The sequence below is a fragment of the Ambystoma mexicanum genome, chromosome 2p (assembly GCF_040938575.1).
Source record: "Ambystoma mexicanum isolate Mex_15411 chromosome 2p, UKY_AmexF1_1, whole genome shotgun sequence".
NCBI classification, from domain to species: Eukaryota; Metazoa; Chordata; class Amphibia; order Caudata; family Ambystomatidae; genus Ambystoma; species Ambystoma mexicanum.
The window spans coordinates 720,717,249-720,742,211 of record NC_090923.1 but is presented as its reverse complement, the minus strand read 5'-3'; the positions used below and the strand labels follow the sequence as shown (position 1 = coordinate 720,742,211).

Genomic DNA, 24,963 nt, shown 5'->3' with positions numbered 1-24,963 from the left:
ATCCTTCTCTCATCATTCTCAACAATAACATCATTACCACCCACAGCTCCCTCCAGAACCACCTCCTGCAGACCAACACACTCGGCATCCTCAGGAGATGCTTTCAAACATTCATTGCCACCCAGGCAGCGACAATCGCACCATGCTCCCCCTCCCTTCACTCCTAAATGATCACGCACCTTATTCTCATCAGTCACTACATCCTCTGGACATGGACCATACTCCAACATATACCATTGCTGGCCACCACGTGTGTGCTTCTTTCCTACTTTCACTTCTTTGACAGGATCAAAATAATGTGAACATCCTTTAGGTACACCAAATCGTTTATTTATCCGAACTATATCCCAAACACACATTTCCCCCAACAGGCCTCACATCACATTGATGCTTTTTGTCAACCTCTAACTATTGGGGAAATAATTGTGAACACATTTTCCTGCCCCTGATTTTCTCAAATGGTGATACACCTGTGCGAACATGCAGTGTGTCCCTATAAGCTTTTACCATTTCTTGTATGGAATTCCTCCAATCGAGGCTGTCGGCAGAGGTCAACTGTAAGGTATCCTTGATGATTCCATTTATACGTTCAACCAAGCCGTTGGCTCTGGGTTGTACAATGCTGTTCGATGACTCTCAATGAAGTGAGATTTTCACACATTTCTGCTGACACGAACTTCACTCCATTGTCCGGAAAATGATTCCCTTGGGATACCCCTCTCAAGAGAACAGTCTTTCCATGAAATCAATGACCGACTTAGTGAATATAGATGCAACAAACTCACCTCAAAACATCTTGGAATGTAATCCACCAGTACTATGGCAAATCTGTGATCCGAACCCAGTATGCTCATGGGACCCATAAAGTCAATCGCCACTATTCCTATGTCTTCTCAGGGGTCTCAACACAACCAATCTCACACTTCTGAGTCTTCAAAGATTTGTCACTGGTATTGCATGGAGCACAACATCCCACCTCCTCGTCTACCATGCTGTCCATGACCAGCCACCAGAATTTGGACCTTAATCTGCATTTTTTTAAAACTCTTGCCCAGATTGATAAACTCCCTGTGGAGGGAGAGACATAGGAGGCACTAACCTTTCCCCTTTTGTCAAGCCCCATACCTAACTACTCAATTAATCTTTTATTTTGTAAAATGGCGAGCTAACCTCTTCCCCCACTCGCCACCCCTTTTCTGTTCAGGTGATAGCCTCCTTTAAATCCTTATCTTCCTTGATGCCTACCAACCAAACAGTACAGTGTCCACAATTTGGGCAATCCACTCATCACATATCCATTCCCCATCCACCACCACCTTCCTGGGTTGCAGCACCCAGGCAACTATTCCACCTTAGAATTGAAACCCTGTAAGGCTGCAAGCCATCTGGCAGTTCTGGGAGTGGCCAAACCGGAAACCCATGGAGGTGACTACGTGTGCCAAGGGTTTGTGATCGCTTCTCATGGTATAAAGAATCCCCCATACATATGCCTTGAAATAGTTTGATGCCCAATAACATACCAAGCTCTCACACTCAATGGTAGAATACTTCAACTCTGATGAAGATAAAGTGTAACACAAATGCCACAGGAACCTTTATACCTTTTTTGCACTGGGACAATACTGCCCTTACACCCCTTGAACATGTGTCCACAGTAATGATAGTCTCATCCCTAGGATTGAACCTATGTAGTGTGGGGGCATTAGCCAATTATTTATCATTTTGAAAACCTCCTCTTCCCTCCTACTCCACAAAAACTCCACTCTTCCCTTCAACAGGTCTCTGAGAATAGCACATTTAGCAGAAACATCTCTACACATTTAGCTTAAAATTTATGTTAAGGGTGGCATCCACCATCTCAGGGTGTGTCTCTAGTTCATTACTAGTCAATCTATGGCCCAGAAATTACACTTGGTGAACCTTTAATTGGAACTTCTCCCTTTTGACCATTAATCCAGCCACTGCCAACCTCCTGAGGACTTACTTATCTCTACAATCATGCTCCCCTTCACTCTTTGCCCCCACCAAGATGTCATCTTGGAAACACCGAACACCAGGTACGTCCCTTAATAGAGCCTCCATAATCTTCTGAAACCCTGAGGACGTAGATGCCAAGCCAAATGGTAGTCTTTTAAATTGATACACCCCAATGGGTGTAATAAATGTCATCAGCGCTCTAGAAGATGGATGCAGATCAACCTGGTGGTTAGCAGGCGATAGGTCTAAAGTGGAATATCACAGAGCCTCCTCGATAGTAATGAGCATTTCGCTAACCTTGGGTAGGGGATGTCTATTCACCAGGATGTTCCTGTTTGAATCCCACAAATCTACATACAACCTGATCCTCCCATCAGGGTGCTGCATGACCACAATGGGAGACAGCCACGCACTGCTCTCAATAGGTTCAATAACCCCCTGATCACATAGACTGCATAACTCTATCCTTACTTTTATTTATTTATTGTTTGCTTGTAAGGCCCTTACACAATAAGAATATACTGTTTCAAAGCGCTCACAGGGCAGGGACGGAGGGTGGGAAATACAAATACAACACAATATTAAGAGCAGAGTGGGAAGAGGGGAAGGGACAAACCTACTATGTCTTGTAAGTATTTAGAAAGTGCAAATGCAGAAAGGAAGAAGGAAGAAGGGGTAAGTGCTGGGGAGTCCGAGCTCGAGGGTGAGCCATGGACGAAGTTCTAGGAATGTTGAGTGCTACACGGCCAGGCCCATGGGAGGTGTATGTCTCCAGGGCGCAGGGTGTGCAGATGCAAAGTGTTGTGGATAGACAGGAGCTGGGGAGAATTGGTGTGGGAGGTCAAGGCCCCGAAGATGCATAAGGGCCAAGGACACCAATACAGCACCTGTGAGATTAGCAGAAGAGAGAAAGTGGGAAGGGGGAGGATAAGAGGAAAGTCTTAAGGAACTTCCGTAAAATTGAGAAGATCCTGCTCAAGGTACAGGCGGAGGGAGAGGCTATTCCAAAGGAGGGAGCCTGCAGAGGAAAGAGAGTAACCCCCTGCCCTCTGTTTAGCAAAACACTTTACACAAGGAGTTGGTGCCAGAGGAGCGAAGTGGTCTGGAGGGAGAGTATTTAGTGAGATAAAGATGAAGATAGTGTGGTCCCCTGGCCCTGATAGCCTTGTTGATGATGCATAGGGATTTGAATTTAATTTAGCCAATGAAGACTTTTTAGTGCATGAGTGATGTGGTCCCTGGGCTTAAGGCCACAGATAAGTCTTGCTGCCCTATTGTGGATAAGCTGAAGGGCTTGCAGAGTGGAAGAATGCACATTCAGGAGGAGGCTGTTACAGTAGTCAAGTCTAGAGAGATCAAAGGCTTGAGTCACATTGAGCCTCTGAGGGATTGTGAGAAAAGGTAGAATTGCTAGAAGGAAGAGCTGATAGTTGGACTTCTTGGCAATGTCAAGAGTGTGAGGGAGGAAGGGGAAAGAGGAGCCCAAGATAACTCCAAGGTTTCTAGCTTCTGTGGAAGGTGAAGGGGTAGAGCCCAAGGAGGCAGGCCAGGGTGAGAGGAAGAAGGAGGGATCAGGGGTCCCAATCTGAAGGCTCAGTTTTACAGGCGTTGAGGCAGAGATCATTGGATGTGCAGCAGGACTGGATGACAGATAGGCAATCAGGGATGATGGAGGGTGAAAGAGGGTCAGCAGGGTAACACTACAAGTTGGAGGAGAAGGTGGAGATGAGATGTGCAAGGAGAACGAGGCAGATGTTAAAGAGCCAGTGGAAGAGTATAGAGCCCTGGGGGGCACTACAGGAGGAGATGGAAGTAGGAGGGGAGAAGGGGCCTAGGATGACTTGGGAAGAGCGTTTAGTGAGGAAAGAGGACAGCCAATCCAGTGCCTGTTCCGAGATACCAAGTTTATCGTGAAGCCTTTGTATGAGGATGGAATGGTTAACTGTATCAAATGCAGAGGAGAGATCGGGAAGGATAAGGACAGCTGGGGAATTGGAATCCAGAGATGTGAGCAATTATTCACAGGTGTTCAGAAGAGCAGTTTCCATGCCTCGGGATGCTCGGAATCCAGATTGATGGTTGTGGAGGCCAACAACAAGTGCAGTGTGAAAGTTAAGTTGGAGCAAGGCCAGCTTCTCAAGTAGCTTTCCCAGGGAGGGGGTGATGGAGATAGGGCGATAGCTGGCTGGGCAGGTAGGGTCAGGGGAAGGTTTTTTCAGGAGTGGGCACCCAAGGGATTGGTTGAGGGGGGAGGGGAATGATCCAGTGGTAAAAGAGTGATTGCAGAAATGAGCGAGAGCAGGGGCAAGAGAGCCAATGTTATCCTTGATGGTCCTGGATGAGCAAGGGGAGACCTGTTTAGAGGAGACCTTCATCGAGCGGACAACTATGGTACCTTCCTCAGGTATCACAGGAGAGAAGGAGGAAAAGGAGGAAGGAGAGCGCAGGGGGTGTCTGAGGAGCCGGTGAGGGATGGGTTGTGAGGGAGAGTAGAAAGGGTGGTCAGAATGTGCTGAGTTTTGGTGGCAAAATGTGAGGCCAGTGCTTCTTCTTTATCACTCAAAGGTAGATTCCTCACCTTATGCACATTGGGTTTAGCATTTTCAATCAGTTGAATGTTATGTGTGTATCCCCGTAGTCTCCCAATACCTTTGTGAAAGACTTTACTGAAACGTTTCCTTACCTCCTCACCAAACCTCTCAGATGTGTCTTTTTCCACCATTCACACTTGCAAATCCTTCCCGGGATGTAATTCCAGCCCAAGCTTACCCTGATGTTTCCATTTCAATAAGCAATCACCCTTTGCAACCGCATAGACTTTGGCATGGATATTTGTTTCACCGTAAGCAATTGCACCACACAAAACCCCTTATATCAACCCTGCCTCCGTCAGATGCCTTGGGTTGAATGTCAGTGTTATGTAAAGTGTGTTTTCTGTCACCCCAAATTTCTCTGTATTTCTCCTCAGGTATGATAGTATATGGTGACCCCGATTCTGCCAAAGCTTTAATGGCCCTCCCAGCCACAACCTCTACCTCGCGGATTATATTTCTCATCATCATCGTCCACCTCCTCCACAATGTGAACAATCTTACCAGCCAACTTCTGATTCTCCTCCAGTCACATTTAACACCCATCTCCCCTACTGATGAACTCGTCTTCACTTTACAGAATCTGGCAAAATGGCCCATAATCCCACATTTTCTACATTTACCTCTCATTGCCAGACACTGTGTGGGATTGAGAGCATGTTTTTCAAACCCGCACTTTGGACAATGCCCTTTGCAGATGCCCTGATGGGCACTCGAACTGCTCCGACCTGGTTTGTTAAATCTTTTAAAAGCACATACCTTAGGTTCATCCTTAGACAACTCCCCTTCATCATCCCTCTCCTTCACTACCTGAATGCTGTCCTTCCCATTTTTAGCATTCACCTCCATCAAACACTTGCTCCATCAAACACTTGCCTCCATTCCCCTGGCAATTGCCAATGCATCCTGTAAGGGAGGGTTTTTTGCTTGTCATAATCTCTCCTGTGTTTTGGGATTAGAGGTATGCATCATAAACTGGTCCCTGAAGAATTAATCCTCCATCCCCGTGTATTTGCATGATGCTAGCAAACCTTTTAGATCAGCAACACAAGTCCAACGTCTCCCCAATGCCTTGTTTTCCAAAACCTCAGTTCATCGGAAAATCTCTGAAAAAACCCGCAGCAAAGTAACTTTTTAAAAGGTCTTTTCAGTCCTCCCACGGAATGGATAGGTCCCCAGGTGTTGCCAAACATTTGGGGGGAGGGTCCAGATTCTGCATATTAAAAGAATAAACACAAAAATGTCAACGATAACATTTTGGGAAGCAAAGCGAGTTATCTAGTTGCACAACCGCAGACACCTGTGAAAGCATGAGCGACCTCCCACTGCCTCCACACTTCCAATCCCTTGGGCTTTGTATAGTACAGCATACAGTTAGAAAATTAAACTACTGATAGCCACTAAGGATGTGGGTGCAGGCGTGATCTCCCACTGCCAGCACAACACCACAGTACCAAAAGCTCTGATCCTATTGCTGAAATAAATGGTTCTATAAACAAAGTGCAATGCAGCCCCTAACCAGGAGATGTCACCACCGCTCCACAAACCAGCAAGGACACTGTTCCCACAATGAAGGTGTACCGCCCACCTCTCGGGGCACCTCCTCATGAAAATCACATCTGCCGGAAAAGTTGACGGGTTTCTCCTCACACCGGCCTACAATTCCAGCTCAATGTGCCCACGGACGGCGCTGCCTCCACAGCAGCATCATAAATATGGTGGCAGACACCACAGTGAGTGCGGGTCTCCTACAGTGTGAATGCAAAGCGCAGGGTAATTGTCGCGCTGACAATTCTCCCGGGCCCCAACACGAACCCTGAGGGAGATCCTAAACCCGCCCCCTGAGCCCCAACCAAGGGCCCGAATGGAAGGGTGTGGCAGCGCGACCCGCTAGGCCCAATCCTCACACACCACTACTGTCCAGACCGGACAAACACAGAAAATTGCCTGCAGCGTTAAGGCGCGGGATAATTGCCGCTCAAATACTCTCCCATGACCCGACTCGGACCCCGAGGGAGATCCTGGCCTAGGTCCCCAGCCCCGACCAAGGCCCCGAATGGGAGAGTGATTTATCACGACCCGCTTGGCATAAAGCACTCACCACTGCTGTCCCGTCGGACACAGTTGCAGTGCCAAAGTGCAGTGGGTCGGGAAAGGCACCCACGACTCCCACTGTTCTTCACCTCATGCCTCCAAGGCCTCCAAGGTACCACTCTTCACCAAAGATCTCCAAAGTGCCTCCCAACAAGGTTATTCACGGAAGACCCAAACACAGGTCGTCTGCTAGGGCCCAATTAACGGATGCCCAACTGTCACCGGCCCTGCGTGCGAGGGCATTCCAAAATGGAACGTTTGGATGCCATTGCACACACAATCCTTTAATATCACTGGCAATGAATGTGAGAACTATATTCTAGATGTAGCGGTTGTTAATGCTAGACGTCAGCGTTAAGGTTGTCATATATGTCGTGGCATTATCTATTACCTTTTGTTATTCATAGAGTATTGAACGATGGAAAAAGTAATCCAAATAATTGTAACAGAGGTAACAATGAGTGGAATTCCCTTCTTGTTGCCAATATGGGGTGTCTAAATGTCTCTGTTCCTTTTCTTCGCTGCTACTCGTTAATTCTTGATCGTCACTTTCCTTTTCAGCATTATAGGTAACCTGGTCATCCATGGTAGCTTTCCTTTTATTCGTGATTGCCTTATTATGCTTTTCCTTTTGAAATTCATTCTTTCCCCACCCCGTGTAAGAGGAGCGCAGGAACTTCTCAAAGTTGTTTTTAAATTCCTCTGATGATGTACCTGCAATCTCCTTGTCTGTTGCTTTTGGCTGTGCAGATCTGCTTGCAGCCATTTTCATTGCCACTGCTTTATTCAGTTAATTCGCTCTGCGACGTATTGGACTATGGCGCTTCGTCCTCATCTGATACTTTGGAACCGGGGTCATCACTGTCTCGAAATGAACTGGGTGATCCTCTTTGGACTGTGTCAAATTCCATCTCGGCTCTCTTTGCCCGTGCTAATAGCTAGCTGTCCGGGGATCTGCTCGGGTTCAGTCAGACGCCTCTCTCCGATCAACTTTCCGCGAACGCAGTCAATTTACCGCCGTGTGAGAGCCACAATGAATAACAATCCTCTGCTCCCTTGTATGAAAGACGCAAAGGAACTTCTCTATCAGCACAACCTGCCTCTGTGAGTGGCACAATTAGTAACTGAACTGCAGAGTGTAGTTCAGATGTTCTTTTACGCTTAAAAAAGCATCTCAGGCAAAACATTTTGGGTGCAAAGTGAGAGGCTGCCCGGCCCCCTCAGGGGGAGTTAGAGGGACAGCCTACATAGTGGGCTGTCCCCTCTTGCCCCCCCTTCTGAGGGTGGTCACACTCTACTCTTCCTCCCCTCTGAGGCAGACGAGGCGTCCCCCAGGGCTTGACTTCCGGTGGCAGGCACTTGGGGTATGCTTATAAGACCGGGGCTTCTGAGGGTCAATCTCTTTTTCAGCAGCCCCCCAGCCTTTTGATCCCCACCCACCCTATGTTGGGTAACATGGTTTAAATGAGGGAGAAGATGAGGATGGTTTGCAGTATAAAGTGATGCGATCCTTATTAGGAGGTAGTTCAGTGCTTGGTGAGGCGTTCACACGACCAAGGACAGTGCAGGTATTCAGGTGTTCATAATGTTTCATAATTTGTCCATATGTATTGTGAATTGTGTTGTTAGGGTTATGTTTCTAATGATCATTTTCTGTCTCAGGCGGCATGTCGGGCAGTCCTAGCCAGTGAGGAGTTTTGACGCTGCAGCTTCGGCTGTGAGCGGTTCAGGTATGGCCGGGCTCAAGCCAAACCCAAGTGACGGGCACTGACTCCCCTCCAGGGCAGTTTAATCTACAACATCTCATTTCAGTGGTCCCGAAAATGTTTACTGACTGGCAATATCGAAAGTCGGTCTTCAACAAAAACTAATGCAACACTGCTGCGTTAAATCATGAGTTTGTATAATGTCTCTGATTTTCCTTAGTTAAAAAGCATTGGTAAAACACAGGAGCTTAGCAACAGGGAACTGCGATCGAACACAAAGGGAGAGAGCCCTGGCATGCCGGATCCAGTCTAAATGCGAGGAAAGCCATGAATCGAGATAAACCAAATATAATCCGAACCATGAACATTGAAATCTATGCTACCTATAAAATGTGTCACGATATTAAAGAAATGCTAATACAGGGATACCACTCCTTCATAGCCCCATCGGAACATTTCCTGCTCACTAAAGCCTCATACCCATCCTAGCCTGAACGCTGTGGCGTCCCTAACAATCACCAGCAGTTGGTGAGTACAGCATCTCCAAGATTCATCTATACCCCCGTATTACATGTAGAGGATGCAACGCAAGGATCTGTAATATGAAATGACCGCCTCACGGCGAATGCATTTCCTTCAATTAACACAATCCACTAATGAAACCATCATCCTTGTCCAAAGAGACATTTTGCTGTATTACCTGAATTCTAAACATTCGAACAGGAGTATTACTAACAGGATGATGACATCTTTTAAAACCCAACTATTGCAGTCATAAAAATGGAAAATAGGTGAGTTCTTGTCACCGACCAGGATATCAATAACATGAACTGTGAAGCTGATATCTTCCCGCTCTCCATGTGGGACCCAGCGTTGACTATAGTGACTGATTCCCACAGGAGAACAAATTAGATGCCCTATTTCAACACTCATGGCTTTTTTTAATTTTACTGACAGAAACGGCGACTGAACTATTGAACATGTATGAAGCACACCATTAGTTTTGATAACACACACCCCAAGGTTAGTGGCTAGTGTTGACTGATCTGTTTAATATAAGAATTGTGCATTTTTGAAAATGGAGTATTCTACAGGACACTGACACATTATTATCCTTACTTCCAGAACCAAACTACTGTCCCAGATATCCTTACCTGAAGAAGGGCACAGTAGCCCGAAACGCGTAGTAAATTAATAGGAGACGATCATTAGAGAGATTCTCTCTCTCCCAGAACTGCAAAATACTTGTCACTATTGTGATATCTTATGTTTTCAATTATCCATGAATCTAATTCTTTTTTACACTGGAAAATATTGAAACTATTTGTTAATTTTACTTACCTTATGTGAAGTTCATTATTTTATCTATTGTTTGCCAAGAAAATCACAAGCTTTTTTGACTTGTAATATTTGTTACTTACCTTCTACAATGTGAGATATAAAATATTCTTTATCAATTGAATTTCTTTTCCGCACTAATTAGTAAAGTCTGACCTGCTGGCCGTGGTCCTCTCTCCCACTATACAGGTCTCTCAAATTTAGCAGGGGGTCTGTTCCCAAATCACATTGTATGATATTCAGATTGCATTGATAGGCATCTCTCCCACTATACAGGTCTCTCACATTTATGCAGGGGTTCTGTTCCCAAATTGCATTATATGATATTCAGATTTCATTGATAGGCCTCTCTCCCACTATACAGGCCTCTCAAAGTTAGCAGGGGGTCTGTTCCCAAATTGCATTATATGATATTCAGATTTCATTGATAGGCCTCTCTCCCACTATACAGGCCTCTCAAAGTTAGCAGGGGGTCTGTTCCCAAATTGCATAGTATGACATTCGTATTGCATTGATAGGCCTCTCTCCCATACAGGTCTCTCAAATTGAGCAGGGGTTCTGCTCCCAAAATTGCATTGTACGATATTCAGACCACATTGATAGGCCTCTCTTCCACTATACAGGTCTCTCAAATTGAGCGGGGGTTCTGCTCCCAAAATTTGCATTGTAAGTATTACAATACTCCTTAGAGTCCCTCCTACCATACAGGACTCTAGAACATAGTTAGACTTAGTCTCAAGCACAAACTTAGCCTTAACCACCTTAACATACTCCTAGTGAGGACCAGACCGTGATAGTATAGTTTCAACCACCCTCACCTTTTCCGAGAGACCTACATAGACAGCACTGAACTTTGAACTACACCCTCGACAACTGTACGCCAAGCACCACAACCCCACCGGATAGCGCTCCAAGGATACACAAACCAACCCACCTGAAGAACAGACAGCACAAAAACGCACCCAAGCCTACCAACACAAGAACAAACACCAGCACTCCCCAGAGCCATCTTAAGCACTTTTGGGACCCTGGGCATGGACATCTTTGGGGCACCCCTTCACCAAACCAAAGGAATTAAGGGTTCAAGAATACTGGTCGCGCTCCCCACCCCCACCCATCACACTCACATCCAATAGGTTGATATGCTGTCTCGCAGCATAATAAGCATGTTTACTCCCTTTAAGTCCTCTTACCCTCTTCATTCAGAATGATAAACAAGTAGCATTTGAAGACCAACATTAGAAGTCTACGAAGAGGTTAGTGTTCTAGTACTTACAGGATACTTTTTATCAATAACATCCAGGAAGGTATGCAGCCTGTAGTATTAATGCAGGAGCATATGTAAACGGTACATGTAACCCAGAATAGAGAACTCACATTGGTTGTCTCACAGAATGCAAAAGTGCTCATTCATGGATAGAGACCACCAATTGGAAGGAAGGAGAACGGTACACATGCCGTAGCATGGGTAGTGGAGGTAGATTAAAAAGCTACCAGGAAGGTGTATTTATCCAGACAGACTAAGATTAGAAGTGGGATATGGTTTTCAAATAGTGTTGCCATTAGTTATCAAAGGAACAAATGCCTGTGGTGTGCGATATAAATATGCTCACTATTAACACAGTGAAACCATGAATAAGGCTTTTATGAAGATCATACCATGAGAAGGAAATCACTCAGAAGGGCTGACAATCTTGAAAGATTTAGGGACTGGCAATATTGAGAGGTTAAATGAGATGCCCAGGATCACACATTGGTTAAGGGGTGAAGGGCTGAAGCTGGGATTTGTTCCAACTCTGCAATTTCTGCATTTGAACACTTTATTTTCTAGTTCTTACCATGAAGTAAAACAATCTCATTTAATTAACAAAAAAAAACAGACTTGGAAAGTACACAAAACACATTACCACCATTTTTAAACAAAATATTATAGAAGGGTGTTATGCAAAATGGGAATGATTCTAGCTTCATTCTCTCCATCATCAAGGGAAGTATATAAGAACCATCATACCAATCGATGTGATTTAACAAATTTAATTTGAGTTTGTCTTTTATATTTTAAAGCTTTGAATACTTCCAAAATAATGGCTTCTGACATTTTCATTTATAAACGTGCATAAAAACCTTTGACTTTTACCAAAAAGCAAACCGTTTTTTGTGTCAAACAAGCAGACCTTAAAATATGCTTGCCTGAGGCCTGCAACATATTGTCCGCTTTCTTCTGTCTACCATCCATTCCACCCAAATGGCCTGCATAACAAGAAAGATCAAGTAATGGGCTAAACAATACCAGCAGCATGCAAGAAGGCAAACCTCACAGAAGACAGCACAGTAATGTAAGCTATATTAGATGATTTGACCAGGATCACTGTATCGTCTGCTGACAAATCCAGGATACAAGCACGAACGCTTTTGTTCCATAGTCTTGAATTTGGATACTTATTCACCTCTTGGACTAACAGTTTATGCCATTGTTGGGGGCGACTGCCTATGTTTTACAAGACTCCATCTGAACAAACCAATTTCTAGACCTCATTTCTATAGCAGCCCCTATCTGGTACAGGCACATTGCTGATAATAGCAGATGTTGTTCTGCAAAACCAAGTACATATGCAGGCAGGTTTATAAACTTCAGACATAGGAAAGGCTCAGCCAGCCTTTCTGGAATGTGATATTCTAATTTTGCATATGAACTCATATCTCTGCAATGGGTGCTTCACACACTGAGCTAACTTCTGAACCATTGTGGCACTTAATGTATCAATATGCATTTGACCATTGCCTATTGCACATGAGCAACATAATTCCCACAGGAAGGAAAGAATGCTACAGAGTTGTGCCACAAGGAACACATAAGCTATGTATACCACAGTGAACACAGAAAGCAATACATGATGAATTGATCAAGGCAGAATGTACTTGTCAAATCAGAAAGGCAATGAGTTTAGAGCCTCAGCAGCACCCTATAAAATATCCTGACGTGTACAATTTAAGACTGGTAAACAATGGAATCTTACTTCTTCAGATAAGCTAGCCTTGTTGGGCTCCCCTCCAAGGTGGGGGCCCTGGGCATGTGCCCCTTTTGCCCTTGCATAAAAAACATTGCTGGCACTCCCATCACAAGACACAATAGCCAACCACTCAACCGGTACCTCTGCACTGAGCACCAAAATGCCCCGGACTGGGAAGGGACGCAGAGAAAGGGCACAAGAGAAGGCCGCACTGGACATAGAGGCACAAATCCAACCTACCACTGAAGCAACAACCGCAAATAGAGGAAGCACAACGCCAAAAACCAAAACGACCAGAACAAACATCCAAAGGGAAAAATCCTTACATCTCATACCATACCTCGCAACAACCCCTGAACCAGGATACCCCAACGACACAGAGACATCAAGACACACAAAGAACAGCCCGAGACAACCAGGAAAAAGATGGGAGCACCCAAGAAGAGTATGGATAGAGTCCGACCCATCACTCCATACATCACAAGAACAGAAGGACACCCTCAACACCCACGCCACACCGGACATAATGACGATGAAGATCTAACAACCAACAACCCAAACATCAACCTAACTGATGGACCTTCACCTAACTGGCATAAACAGAGAAGCACCGCTATTCAACAGCCAAGCTTTCAATCTAGCAGACCGCTTCAATGAAGATGCAGCCTTCGCTGATCCTCATCCACCCCCCTACACTGAAGATGCAGCCTTCGCTGATCCTCATCCACCCCCAATCACCGCCAATAATGATGCACCGCAACCGAACAATTACAAACCAAAACAAGGAACAACTAACAAGCAAAACCACACCAAAAAGATCCACTGCAATCTCATCAATGCAAGGTCAATGTCCAAACATGCCACCGAGATATACGATCTGCTCTGCGACGGAGGGATCGACATCCTGTTTGTAGCAGAAACATGGCTGGACGACAACTACAAGATCACCCTCAACAACTGCTTGCCTGAATACTTCAAATGAATCCAAGCAAACAGAAAAACCAAACAAGGTGAAGGACTGGCAATCATTCACAAGGAACACCTGGATATCAAATTGGAAGACCCACTAAACATCGATAAATGGGAATCCCTAATCATACGTCTAGCAGTAAGCCCCAAAACAAACCTGAAATTCATACTAATATATAGACCACCAACCTACGATGCAACCTTTGTAGACTCCTTCACAGAAGCAATCACCGTCCTAGCCATCAAACACAATCACCTGTTAGTCCTCGGGGATTTCAACATCTGGTTCGAAGAAGAAACCACAACCAAACAAAAATCACTAACCAGCCAACTAGCAGCAATTAATCTACAACAACTAGTCAAAGGAGCAACACACTCAGCAGGGCATACACTTGACGCAATCTTCACGAACAAACTACTCATTACCACGGCACCCCCAATTCAAATACCCTGGAGCAACCATCTCATCATCCCCTTCGTAATCAAAATGACCACCCCAACAAACAGTCAACCGGACAAAACAATGAACACCATGAAAAGAAATTGGAGAACCATCAAAAACTCCAACCTGATTGAACTCCTGGAGCTAAGCAAACCACACCCAACATTCATGGAAGAAGATGACCTGGACAAAAAAGTAACCCTGCTGCTATCCTGGATTATAACTACTATAGACAACATCGCCAATGAAAAACCCTTCACTTTTTCTCATAAACGGGCAATGGCAAAATGGTTCACTCCACTACTTAGCACCATGAAAAGGAAAAACTGAAGACTAGAACTTGATTGGAGAAAACAAAACGACACTGCGAACAAACTGAAAATTCTACAACACAACTGGGCATACAAAAAGGAAATAAAAAAAGCAAAGAGGAAACACTATGACAACCGAATCTTCGAAGCACCAAACACCCAAAAAGAACTCTTCAAAATCATAAACGAAATCAAAAACCCTCCGGGATGTAACAACACACCAACTCTGTCCACGAAACTTTGCAATGACCTTGCAGACCACTTCAAAAACAAAATCACCAACATCCAACAAACCATACAAAGCAGACTATCTGATCTGACCACGATCCCCACCTACACCCAGGAGGGGCACCCAAACAAACTACGAAGCTTTCCAGAAATATCAGTGGAGACATTCGTCCAACTGGTGAATGAAAACAATAACTCAGGGTCTCCCGAAGACCCCTGCCCTCCAGACATATACAAATCGATTCTTAAACAAGGAACGCCCATGGAATATCACAGGAACGTCCTCAACCTTTCTATCGAAACGGGGAAAGTGCCACCAGCCTTCGAAATTGCATACATCAGGCCGATACTCAAAGATACAGTGGGAAACGTAGAGGACCTCTCCAACTACAGACCCATCTCCAACATCCCGTATAAGGCCAAACTGCTTGAAACGTACATATAAAAAACAACCCAAGACTTCATAGAAGAGCACGGCCTACTAGACCAGGCACAAGTTGGCTTCAGACCACTGAGAGGAACGGATTCAGCTCTACTCTCAATATGGGACGATCTAAAAATGAACGCAGACTCGGACAACAGCACTGCCTTGATACTCCTAGACCTATTGGCAGCATTCGACACAGTTAACCACGACACCCTCATAACAAGATTAGAAGGAGTTGGAATAACAGACACCACCCTACTATGGATCAAATCTTTCCTAACAAACAGAACGGAAAGTGTATGGATGAAACCCTTCGAATCCAGCCCGAGAGATTCCACCTGTGGAGTACCACAAGGATCATCCTTCTCCCCGCTACTATTCAACATCTACCTGTATCTACTTATCAGAATCATCAAAAGCCACAGCCTCACCTGCTACAACTACGCTGATGATACACAAATAATCTTCAAAATACAAGACAACCCGGAAATAAACTCAACACTAGAAAACTGCCTCTGCGATGTATTCTTCTGGATGAACTCCAACTGCCTCAAAATCAAACCTGGCAAAACAGAAATAATGATCATCACAAAAAATGGAGACGAAAACCATTTCATCCCTTGGCCAAGGGAACTCGGGACAACCCCAGCATCCTTACCGATTGTAAAAAACCTGGGTGTTCTGATGGACAATAATCTCACGCTAGAGCCACAAGTAAACGCTCTCCTCAAGAAATGCTTCTTCCTCCTGCGAGCGGCAAAGAGGATCTTACCGTTCCTATCGTTCGCCATCAAAACAACCACCATCATCGCCCTAGTCATGTCCCGAGTAGACTACACCAATAGCCTATACCGAGGCTTGCATGAATGACTTTTAAAAAAACTACAATGCATTCAAAACGTGGCAGCCAGACTACTTCTGAAACGACCCTGAAGAGAACACACCACACCAGTGCTGAAAACACTACATTGGCTACCAATAAAACAACAAATAAAATTCAAAACCATGTGCATTCCTTACAGAGCAGTACACAATGAATGCACTGAGTTCCTGAGAGACAAACTGAGTCTACATCAACCAACAAGAACGCTGAGATCAAGCATTGACATCCGCCTGGAACCGAAACCCTACAACAAAAGAAAACTTGTAGGATCCTCCTTCTCTCACCAAGCCCCAAAAACCTGGAACGACCTTCCAAAGTACATACGTAACACAAGAAGCCACCTACTATTCAGGAAACTACTCAAAACCTGGCTCTTCACTTCATAACTAGAAAGACCGGCCACAGGGGAAAACACACAACTGAAACATCAATGAACGTAGAGAGACCCTGATCCACACCAAGCAATCAATGGGAAAAACCCTAAGGAAAATATCGCACGACATACTAAACGACTAACCGGGAGACAGCTGCAATACGACCAAAGTCCATAAACATAGCAAGACAAAGACAGAAACACTAGGACGAATCATCAAGAGGACCATGACCTTAAACTATAACCATCCCCAAACGACCTAAGGACAGCAGATAGAGAGGGAAAGGAAGCACTGCACCACGAGCCCCAATACAATGGGTGAGAAACAGAATGTTTCATCATTACACACTGTCCACCAATACAGAGCGGGAAGCACAATGCCCCATTACACAAAAACTACAAATAAACAATAGCCTCAAGTATGTTCACCGCACGGAAACCAAAGAACCAACGGAAAGAAAGTCATGACAGAAGGAAACGAATGACTGAATACACATGCTCACCAAGATGGATGCACTAGGATGCCACTTCAACAGCACTCCGACCCTGAACCATTCAAAGCCTCAACTGACCAGTGTCACACTAGATAACCAGAGAATAGATATTAAATACCCAGTCCCACACCCGAAGAAAAGGTTCAGACGCACCTATCAATCCAAACAATACTCACTATGATACAGCAAGACCAGCGCAGCTCCACCAAAGCGAGTCAGCCCACGAGGAACCAGCAACAACCCAAACCAGGTATACAACTCTAACGGAACCAGAAGTACCTGAATCAGGATACAGACCCCACTAACCCAACCCTCAATCTTCTGCATAGTTAACCCACACAAAGCCACACAACCATCTCTCTCCCAGCAATCCGCACACACTTTACCACACCGCATCAACAACACATAAGCATCACCTACAGCACACAAGGTCTCGCCCGATACTTGCACCAAAGCCCAGCACTCAGTGTATACCGAGCTGAAGCTGCCAACAGCACCCCACTTCTCCCACTCTCCTTCTCCCCTCCTCCCGACTAACCCTACCCCTTCTTCCTGTTTACAGAGCCGCCAGAGCGCCTGGGGACCAATTCCGTTGGGGACGGTGCGCTATTTAAGTACTTTTAACATAACATAACATAACACAGCTTACACCTGTAAACAGCATAGATTCTGTTTATGGCCTTAGGCGGCACCTCTGAACGTTGAAACACTGGTCGGTGTTTACGATAAAACTATTTTGTGTGGATGTTTACGGCCAAACTGTTGCGTGTTAGTATAATTTCACAAATACATGAGAATAATCATGTTATGTTTTCAAAATACCTTATGAAATTGCAACAGAAAAGTATATATTGTAACAAAAAAGTACAGATGGCACATACGATGTGATTCACGATTTCTATGTAATGCAAAATTGATTTCAAGTGTGGATGTCACACTACATACAGAATATATATTTTCTGTTGACTTGAGCGTGTGCTTATTCCCATTTAATTGTGAATATCTCAATTCCATTGAAGAATATACATTCGATTAACTGTTGAATTTACTGCAAAACTGCCGTACATAGTGGCTCCACTACCCATTTTTCTAGGAGTAAGCCGAGTGACAAATAAACTGTGATGTCCAGTTTATAAATTGTCACTGTTAATATTACATATGTGGCAATGTCGGAAGGGGGCTTTTTTGGAGTAGGAGACAGTGTGAGCTGAATCATTTGTAAGGTATTCTCATTTTGGAACATAAGGCATAGTGAGATAAAATGATTTGCCCGAGAGCACTTTGAATTAAATGGTGAAGCCGAGATTTGAGACCAGTCAGCAACTCTGACACTTAACACATCTTCCTACCTGTAGTTGGTAGGAATGTTGTTGGCGATGACATGCCATTTTGCAACTTTGGTTTAAAAGTTTAAAAACACCATCTGACTGTGGAATGCAGAAAAATGGTGATTTTGTTTTGCTAACTCAATTAAACTGTGGTTTCTGCAGAAGTGTCACAATGGGCCTCATTACGAGTTTGGTACCGGGTCCCAAAAATAGGGAATTACCGGGCCATGCCAACTTTGGCGGGCCCGGTAATTCCCATTCTCGGGACTGGGACCCGGTAGATCCCCATTCCCATTGAGCCCCTCTAGGGCTCAATGGGAATGTGGAGGATGCTAATAACAGGCCTGTTACTGACGGGCCCGTTGTTAGCTTCCTGGTTTGCTCACGGGTGCCGCTAAGGACGTGTGGTCTGACCAGACGTCTTTACCAGCACACGCAAGGAGACCTCGTTATGAGGCGGTAGAGTGATAACAGCACCGGCAGCTCTACCGGCACCGTTATCACTCTACCGCCTTCCTCGTAATGAGGCCCAATGGCATTTATTTCATATGGTTTATATATTTCGTCATATTGTCCAAAATAGCAACCAACCCTTAGCTGAGATGCTACATATGGGGAATATTTTGCCTGTGAATAGAAATCAATCTCCAAGCAATTCTTTTAATATTTCTAAAACTCACAGGGAGCTACATATCCAAAGAAAGTCTCCCACTGTGGCTGCAGTTTCCAAGGAGGCCAGGGCATGGTGTGTGCCCGGGGCAGATGGGGCAAAGAGCCTCCACTGCAGGGTTGCCTTATTTTGCATCAAAGCAGAGCCTGTTTACCTAGAAGACCTTCATGCACTGAGAGGAAGCAATTTCGCAGGTCTTTGAATGTTAACAAAATCCACATGGCTGAAATCCTAAATAAAAGTTGGGGGCTCATTAACATACAGAATGTGAACATACCTTAAAGTGAAATAGGCAAATGTAATTCAATCGGCCTTTCCTAATAGAAGAAAGTGGATCAGACAAATGAGCATCAGCTTTTCAAAAAATGTATCACAAAGACCCGAAAAATTAACAGAGAGTGGAGATGCTGCTATAACGTCACTGGCAAAGTATACAATGTGTATACCCTTTAAACCCAAGCATCTATATTGAGATATTTTCTGCAATGCAATATACCAATACGAGACATGTGCTTTGAAGTGTGTAAGTGCCTAAGCTGGGGACGTGATGATCTAGGTTCAAATCCTGGGGGTCGAAAAAATAAGAAAACAGACTTTATTTTTTACTACCGGCATCAAAAACACCCAATGGGAATGTACTCTGAAAAAAGTGGGCGGACAGCATCCACTCACGTGTACTCTCAACCTTTGCGCTGAACGTCTGCACAGGGCGAGGACCAGGAAGAACAACCTGTCGTGCCTCGAGGAGAGCAACGTCACTTCCCACTTCCCTGGCCCTGCAAACCAACTTGTCCTCTCCCACTTTCCCCTCTCCAAACCCAACTTTGGCTTTCAACATTACTAGAAAAGTATAAGCATCATCAAAAAGTGCTTGCACAAATGTGGAACTCCTTGTAGAAAAATGTTAAGCAATAAGAGTACGCTTGTGGCCTTTCTCCCCCCATTTTGAATGGAAAACTACAAATATCTGATTGCAATTTAGCAGAAGGATAAAAAAACGCTTTGCGGTTCCGTAAAAAGTCTTTCAAGGGTTAAAGTCTCATAACAAAATATCGTGTGAAACTTTGGAGTATTACATTGTTTGATAGGGGAATGCTTCATATATGATGTGAGGAAAATGTGACATTCTACAAAAAAAGACATACTTTTTGGTGTGTGAAATACGACCATAAGGGAGATAGTTGAAAACGTTTCAGTGTGTGACTTTTCTAATTGTCTTGAAAGAAGGCGTAGTCGTTTGGTGTGTTCTTTTAGAGTAACATTTCTTCTCACCGAAAGGTTAAGAACAGCTTTTGCAAAACACTGGTTACTTAAATGAACCATAACCTATTAAAAGATTCCACTGGAAAGGCTCTCATAAAGAAAAGAAGGGGATACATAGGACTTGCGAAGCCCCACTGCGTCTGCTGGCCTGTTGAGGAGGTTGGGTGCTTGTCTCTCGGCGTCACAGGGGGTTCTTAGGTGATAGCAACATTACATTACATTACATTGCATTTATAATGTGCACTATAGACCCGCAGGCATGAAGGCGCGGACAATTATTACAGAGAAAACATAAAAAGGATGTCCAGATAATAGGATATCTGCATCAGACATGAAAGAAAAGGGCTGGCTCCGATGGCTGTTCTAGTTGTGTAGAGAAAGACCGATTTGTGAGAATCGTTAAGAAAAGAGCAGCATTTTCAAGTCTTTCTTGAAGGCTTGAAGAGAATTATGCCTCTGCATGTGATCTGGCAGTTGGTTACAGAGAATTGGAGCCTTCAGCAAGAAAGCTCTGTTCTCGGCTTTTGTGGTTTTGCATCTGGGTTGCACTATGAGATTCTGCGTTCTGGACCTCAGAGCTCTAGTATTGATTTTGTCCTTGATGTAGCACTGCAGGTATAAAGGCATACCTTGTAGTTTGCATTTAAATGTTATGACCAGAACTCTGAATTTAATTCTCGATTCAATGGGTAGCCAGTGAATCGATCGCCTGGCCTCTGATACATGGTCGTGCCTAGCTAGTCCAAGAACGACTCTGACAGCCCAGTTCTGTGCCACTTGTAGCCTGTGCAGTTCATGCTGACTAATGCCTAATAATAGGCTACAGCAATAGTCAATTTTTGCTCCTATAATTGCTCGATCGATAGTTTCTGCGCTTTTCTGGGAGATCATAGGTCTCAAGTGCGAGAGCAATTTAACATAGTAAACTAATCCTGGAACCACCATTATAACATGAGCTTTCATGTTTAGTGACTTATCTAACGTTACTCCAAGAATCTTAGTTTTAGATAGGGGCGGTATAATGTCATCGCCCAATTTAAAGGAACTGTAGGCTTGGTTGAGTTTACTAAGGGCAAGGGGGCTGCCTACAATCCTAAGTTCCGTCTTGCTTCGGTTGAGGGCAAGGTAATTGTCCAACATCCACTTTTCTATTAAAGTGAAAATTCTGACAGAAACAGACAGAAGACAGACATAAAAAAAAGCTGCCTGCCTGAAAGCGAAGCAGACACTCTTGAAAACTGCCTGTACTACTTGGTACACTCATGGTAGCTGGTGACTGCAGTGTCCCCATGAGAGTGTGGCCCTGAGGGACAACACAGACTGCCCATGCTTAGGGCCGGCACTGTCTACCCCCTTTTCAGTCCTCACTCCTCGGTGGATATAATATGATATGATATGGCATTTATAACGCGCCTATACACAAGTGTTTCAAGGCACGACGAGGCAAGGGAGGGGGAACAGAGGGAAGACAGAGACAACAATCTTACTAGGCCAGGTGACATTGAGATCGCGCAAGTGCAGGGGAAATGGAAAGGGGAAAGTGCGGGGGAAAGGAGGGGTCAGTGCAGTACATGAGATCAACAGTACAACATACTGAATAAATAGAAGCCATAAGTAAAAGGTGCAGCCAGCTGGTGGCAAGTGCAAGGGTGAGTGCAGACATCAGGTGTCAAGTGCAGGTAGCGGACTGTAGGGATACAGAAACAGTCCACAAGTGTGGGGGTTATCAGGGAGGCAGTGCAGGTTTTCCTCTGGTGGGGAAGGGACCTGGGCTCGAGATCAGAGGGTGGCCAGGCGACCAGTGCAATTTCAGTTTCAGCCAGGTGTTCAGCAGCGGAGAGGAGGAGACAAAGCAGAAGCAAAGAGGAAGGTTTTGAGGTGCTTCCGGAACCGGAGATGGTTCTCCTCCAATTTCAGGGGGGCAGGGAGGCTGTTCCAGAGGGAGGCCCTGGCTGAAGACAGAGCTCTACCACCAACTCGTTGCTTGGCGAAGCGACTGACCCTGATTGAGTTGGAGACGAATGAGCGAAGAGCTTGAGAGGGAAGATATTTAGGAAGAGAGAGTTGAAGGTATTGAGACCCCATGCCCCAGTAGACCTTGTGGATAATGCAGAGGGTCTTGAACTTAATCCTCTCAGCCACTGGGAACCAATGCAGCAATTTCATTTCTGGAGAGATACGATCCCTGGGCTTGAGGCCATGGACAAATCTTGCAGTCCTGTTCTGGATGAGTTGCCGAGGGCGGGGAGTAGAAGCAGGCAGATTTAAAAAGAGGCTGTTACAGTAGTCGAGCCTAGAGAGAACCAGAGCTCTGGAGACAGTGAGCTTCTGGGGGAAGGAGAGTAAAGGAAGAATACCTCTGAGGAGGTGCAGCTGGTAGCGTGATTTCTAAGAGACGTCAGAGATGTGAGGAGAGTGTGGAGTCTAAGATGATCCGGAGGTTTTTAGACTCACAGGTGGGAGCAGGAAGAGGACCAAGAGAGACCAGCCAGAGAGCGACAGGAAAGGAGGGCACAGGTATGCTGATGAGGGGAATCTCAGTCTTACTGGCATTAAGGCAGAGATCATTGGTGGAACAACCACTCCTGGATAGCAGACAAACAGTCAGAGATGAGAAATGGAGAAGAAGTGTCAGAGGGGAGTCTGAAAATGAATTGCGTGTCATCCACATAGCACTGAAAGTTGGGGCGGAGAGCGGCAATGCGGTGGGCAAGAAGTGACAAGTATTGGTTGAACAGCCAGGGAGAGAGGTTAGACCCCTGGGGAACACCACAGGTAGAGAGTGAGATAGAGGAAAGGAAGGACCCAAGTTGGACCTGGGAGGGTCGATCAGAGAGGAAAGGGGTCAGCCAAGCCTTGGCCTGAACGGTGATACCCAGGTTATCATGGAGACAGTTGAGCAGGATGGTATGGTTGACTGGGCATTATGTGGACATGTGAATTTGAGTGCCTCTCACTGTCTGTGGTGAATATACAAAATCTGTCTGAACCTTTGCAAGACACCTGACCGGAGACATTTCTGGAAGAGTTCTGTGATAGCTTTAATCAGAGGTTCATTACAGACAAGTGAAAGAGGGCTAGGTTCCTGATGGAGAGTACGCAGATATTAATTTCACCGAGCAGCATTGAGCTGTGAACTCCCACATAAGTCCTTGGGGGTCATTACAAGTTTAGCAGTGCGGTGAAAGAGTCGGTAGAAATGCTGGTAAATACGTTACCGGCACTATTACTGCCTTGCCAAACTACAGGTTTGCCGGTAAGGGTTACCTGATTTTACCTGGAGGTAAATCGGGCCACCACCGGCAAAAAAACAGCCGGATCTACTGACATTGGTAATACTGGTTCCCAGTAACTGAGGTAATCCCTCCCATGGAGTCCTATTAGAATCATGGAATGAGGAATTACTGGCATTCCCACCACCTGTAATATCCTGGAAATACCGGGATATCAGGCAGCTGGAATGCTAATTCCTTTGGCCGTTATCCCGCCGGTACCGGCATATTTGTGTTTGGAATCTCTCTCGTGGGCTATTTTCCTGCCCACAGAGAGGAAACCTGAGCATCCCCTCACGTGCTACCCCCACTGTGACGGAGTCCCTCGCAATCTTTCTGTGGCCTCGCCCACACCCGTGGTAGGTCATCTGCAGGGGAGCTTGCAGGATGAAGAAAGTCTGCCCCACCACAAGTTCCATCATTTTTGAGAAGTCAGCGTCATTCACTGTTTTATAAAAACAAGCAGTATGAATATTTTCGAGGGCTTCTCTCAATCAACCAATTGGGGTTTTGCAGCAAATGCTGTTTTAGATTTAAGGGTAGCAGAAAAAGGAAGCCAGATTGCTTGTCAAAACGGGATCCTGCTCTCAACATTGATGGCAGGTAAAATTAAATACTGTAATTTCATTGCAGCTAATTGTCCTGTTTAGCAAGGTACATTGTTGTGCTACCCAGAACGGACAATAACATGTACCTTCTGTAATACCTGTGAAGAACTGGGTGCATGTCCTGCAAAGCCCTAAGCCCCCATTTCCCAAAGCGTATTTGCAAAATTGCCCAATGTTCTCTACCCAGAGCATTTCACTCTGATTCTAGCACCCATCTGAGAAAGGGCAATGGCGCTGATCTAAGAGGTGCCAGGGAACTGCCTGACCAGAGGACATCCCTGGGGAGACAACATAGAAGCGATTTGTTTGTTTGCTAGAAAGATGATGGAAAAAAAAGGCTGGCAACCTTACCGGTCTTCCTTTCTTCTCCATTTTGGGGGGAAGCAGAGGTGGCTGTTCTTCACTGAGGTGACTCGCCCACAAGTTAGGATCTAAGACACAATGCACAGAAAACACAGCTTTAAAGATAATCCTGCAAGCAAAACATTTAGAGAAAGGGATTGAAAGTTATACTATGTATCGGTCTTACTGTAGCAGAACTGACATTTACAGATATTTAAAAAGAAAAGGTACCACGCTGTACATATTTCCAGAATCTCTCAATTTAAAATGTGCGCTACCAATGTGTTGAGCACAACCAACTACATCAATATTATCGGGTTTGGGACAGCTTTTCAGCTTTTATTTATATGTTTTATTTTTGTTTCTGAAGCGGTGCTTCGAAACAGGCACACTTATAAAATGTCCAAATCCTCTACAGAACAGAAGAGTTCACCTTTCCACCTTATAGTCAGATACCTAGACTGTTATTTCCTGTTTTGCTTTAAACAATTGCATCAATGGCTTTGACACGTGGACCGCTGCAGAGCTAGAGATCCCATGATCCCTCCCACAAACTTGTTCTTTGAGTAAATTGCACCCACAACTAATATTAAAGAAACAGCAGGAAGGGGGGCGCTGTTGTGCGCCGAGCAAGAT

General features: G+C 45.0%; 1 protein-coding gene across 1 annotated transcript in view; it reads right to left on the bottom strand.

Moving 5' to 3' along the window:
- MAP4K1 (mitogen-activated protein kinase kinase kinase kinase 1) overlaps positions 1-24,963 on the bottom strand; it is an 869,227-nt gene that overhangs the window by 251,870 nt on the left and 592,394 nt on the right. Inside the window, exon 19 of the mRNA XM_069644317.1 lies at positions 24,337-24,416. Coding sequence (XP_069500418.1) covers positions 24,337-24,416 — 80 coding nt within the window. The remainder of the gene's footprint in view (positions 1-24,336; positions 24,417-24,963) is intronic.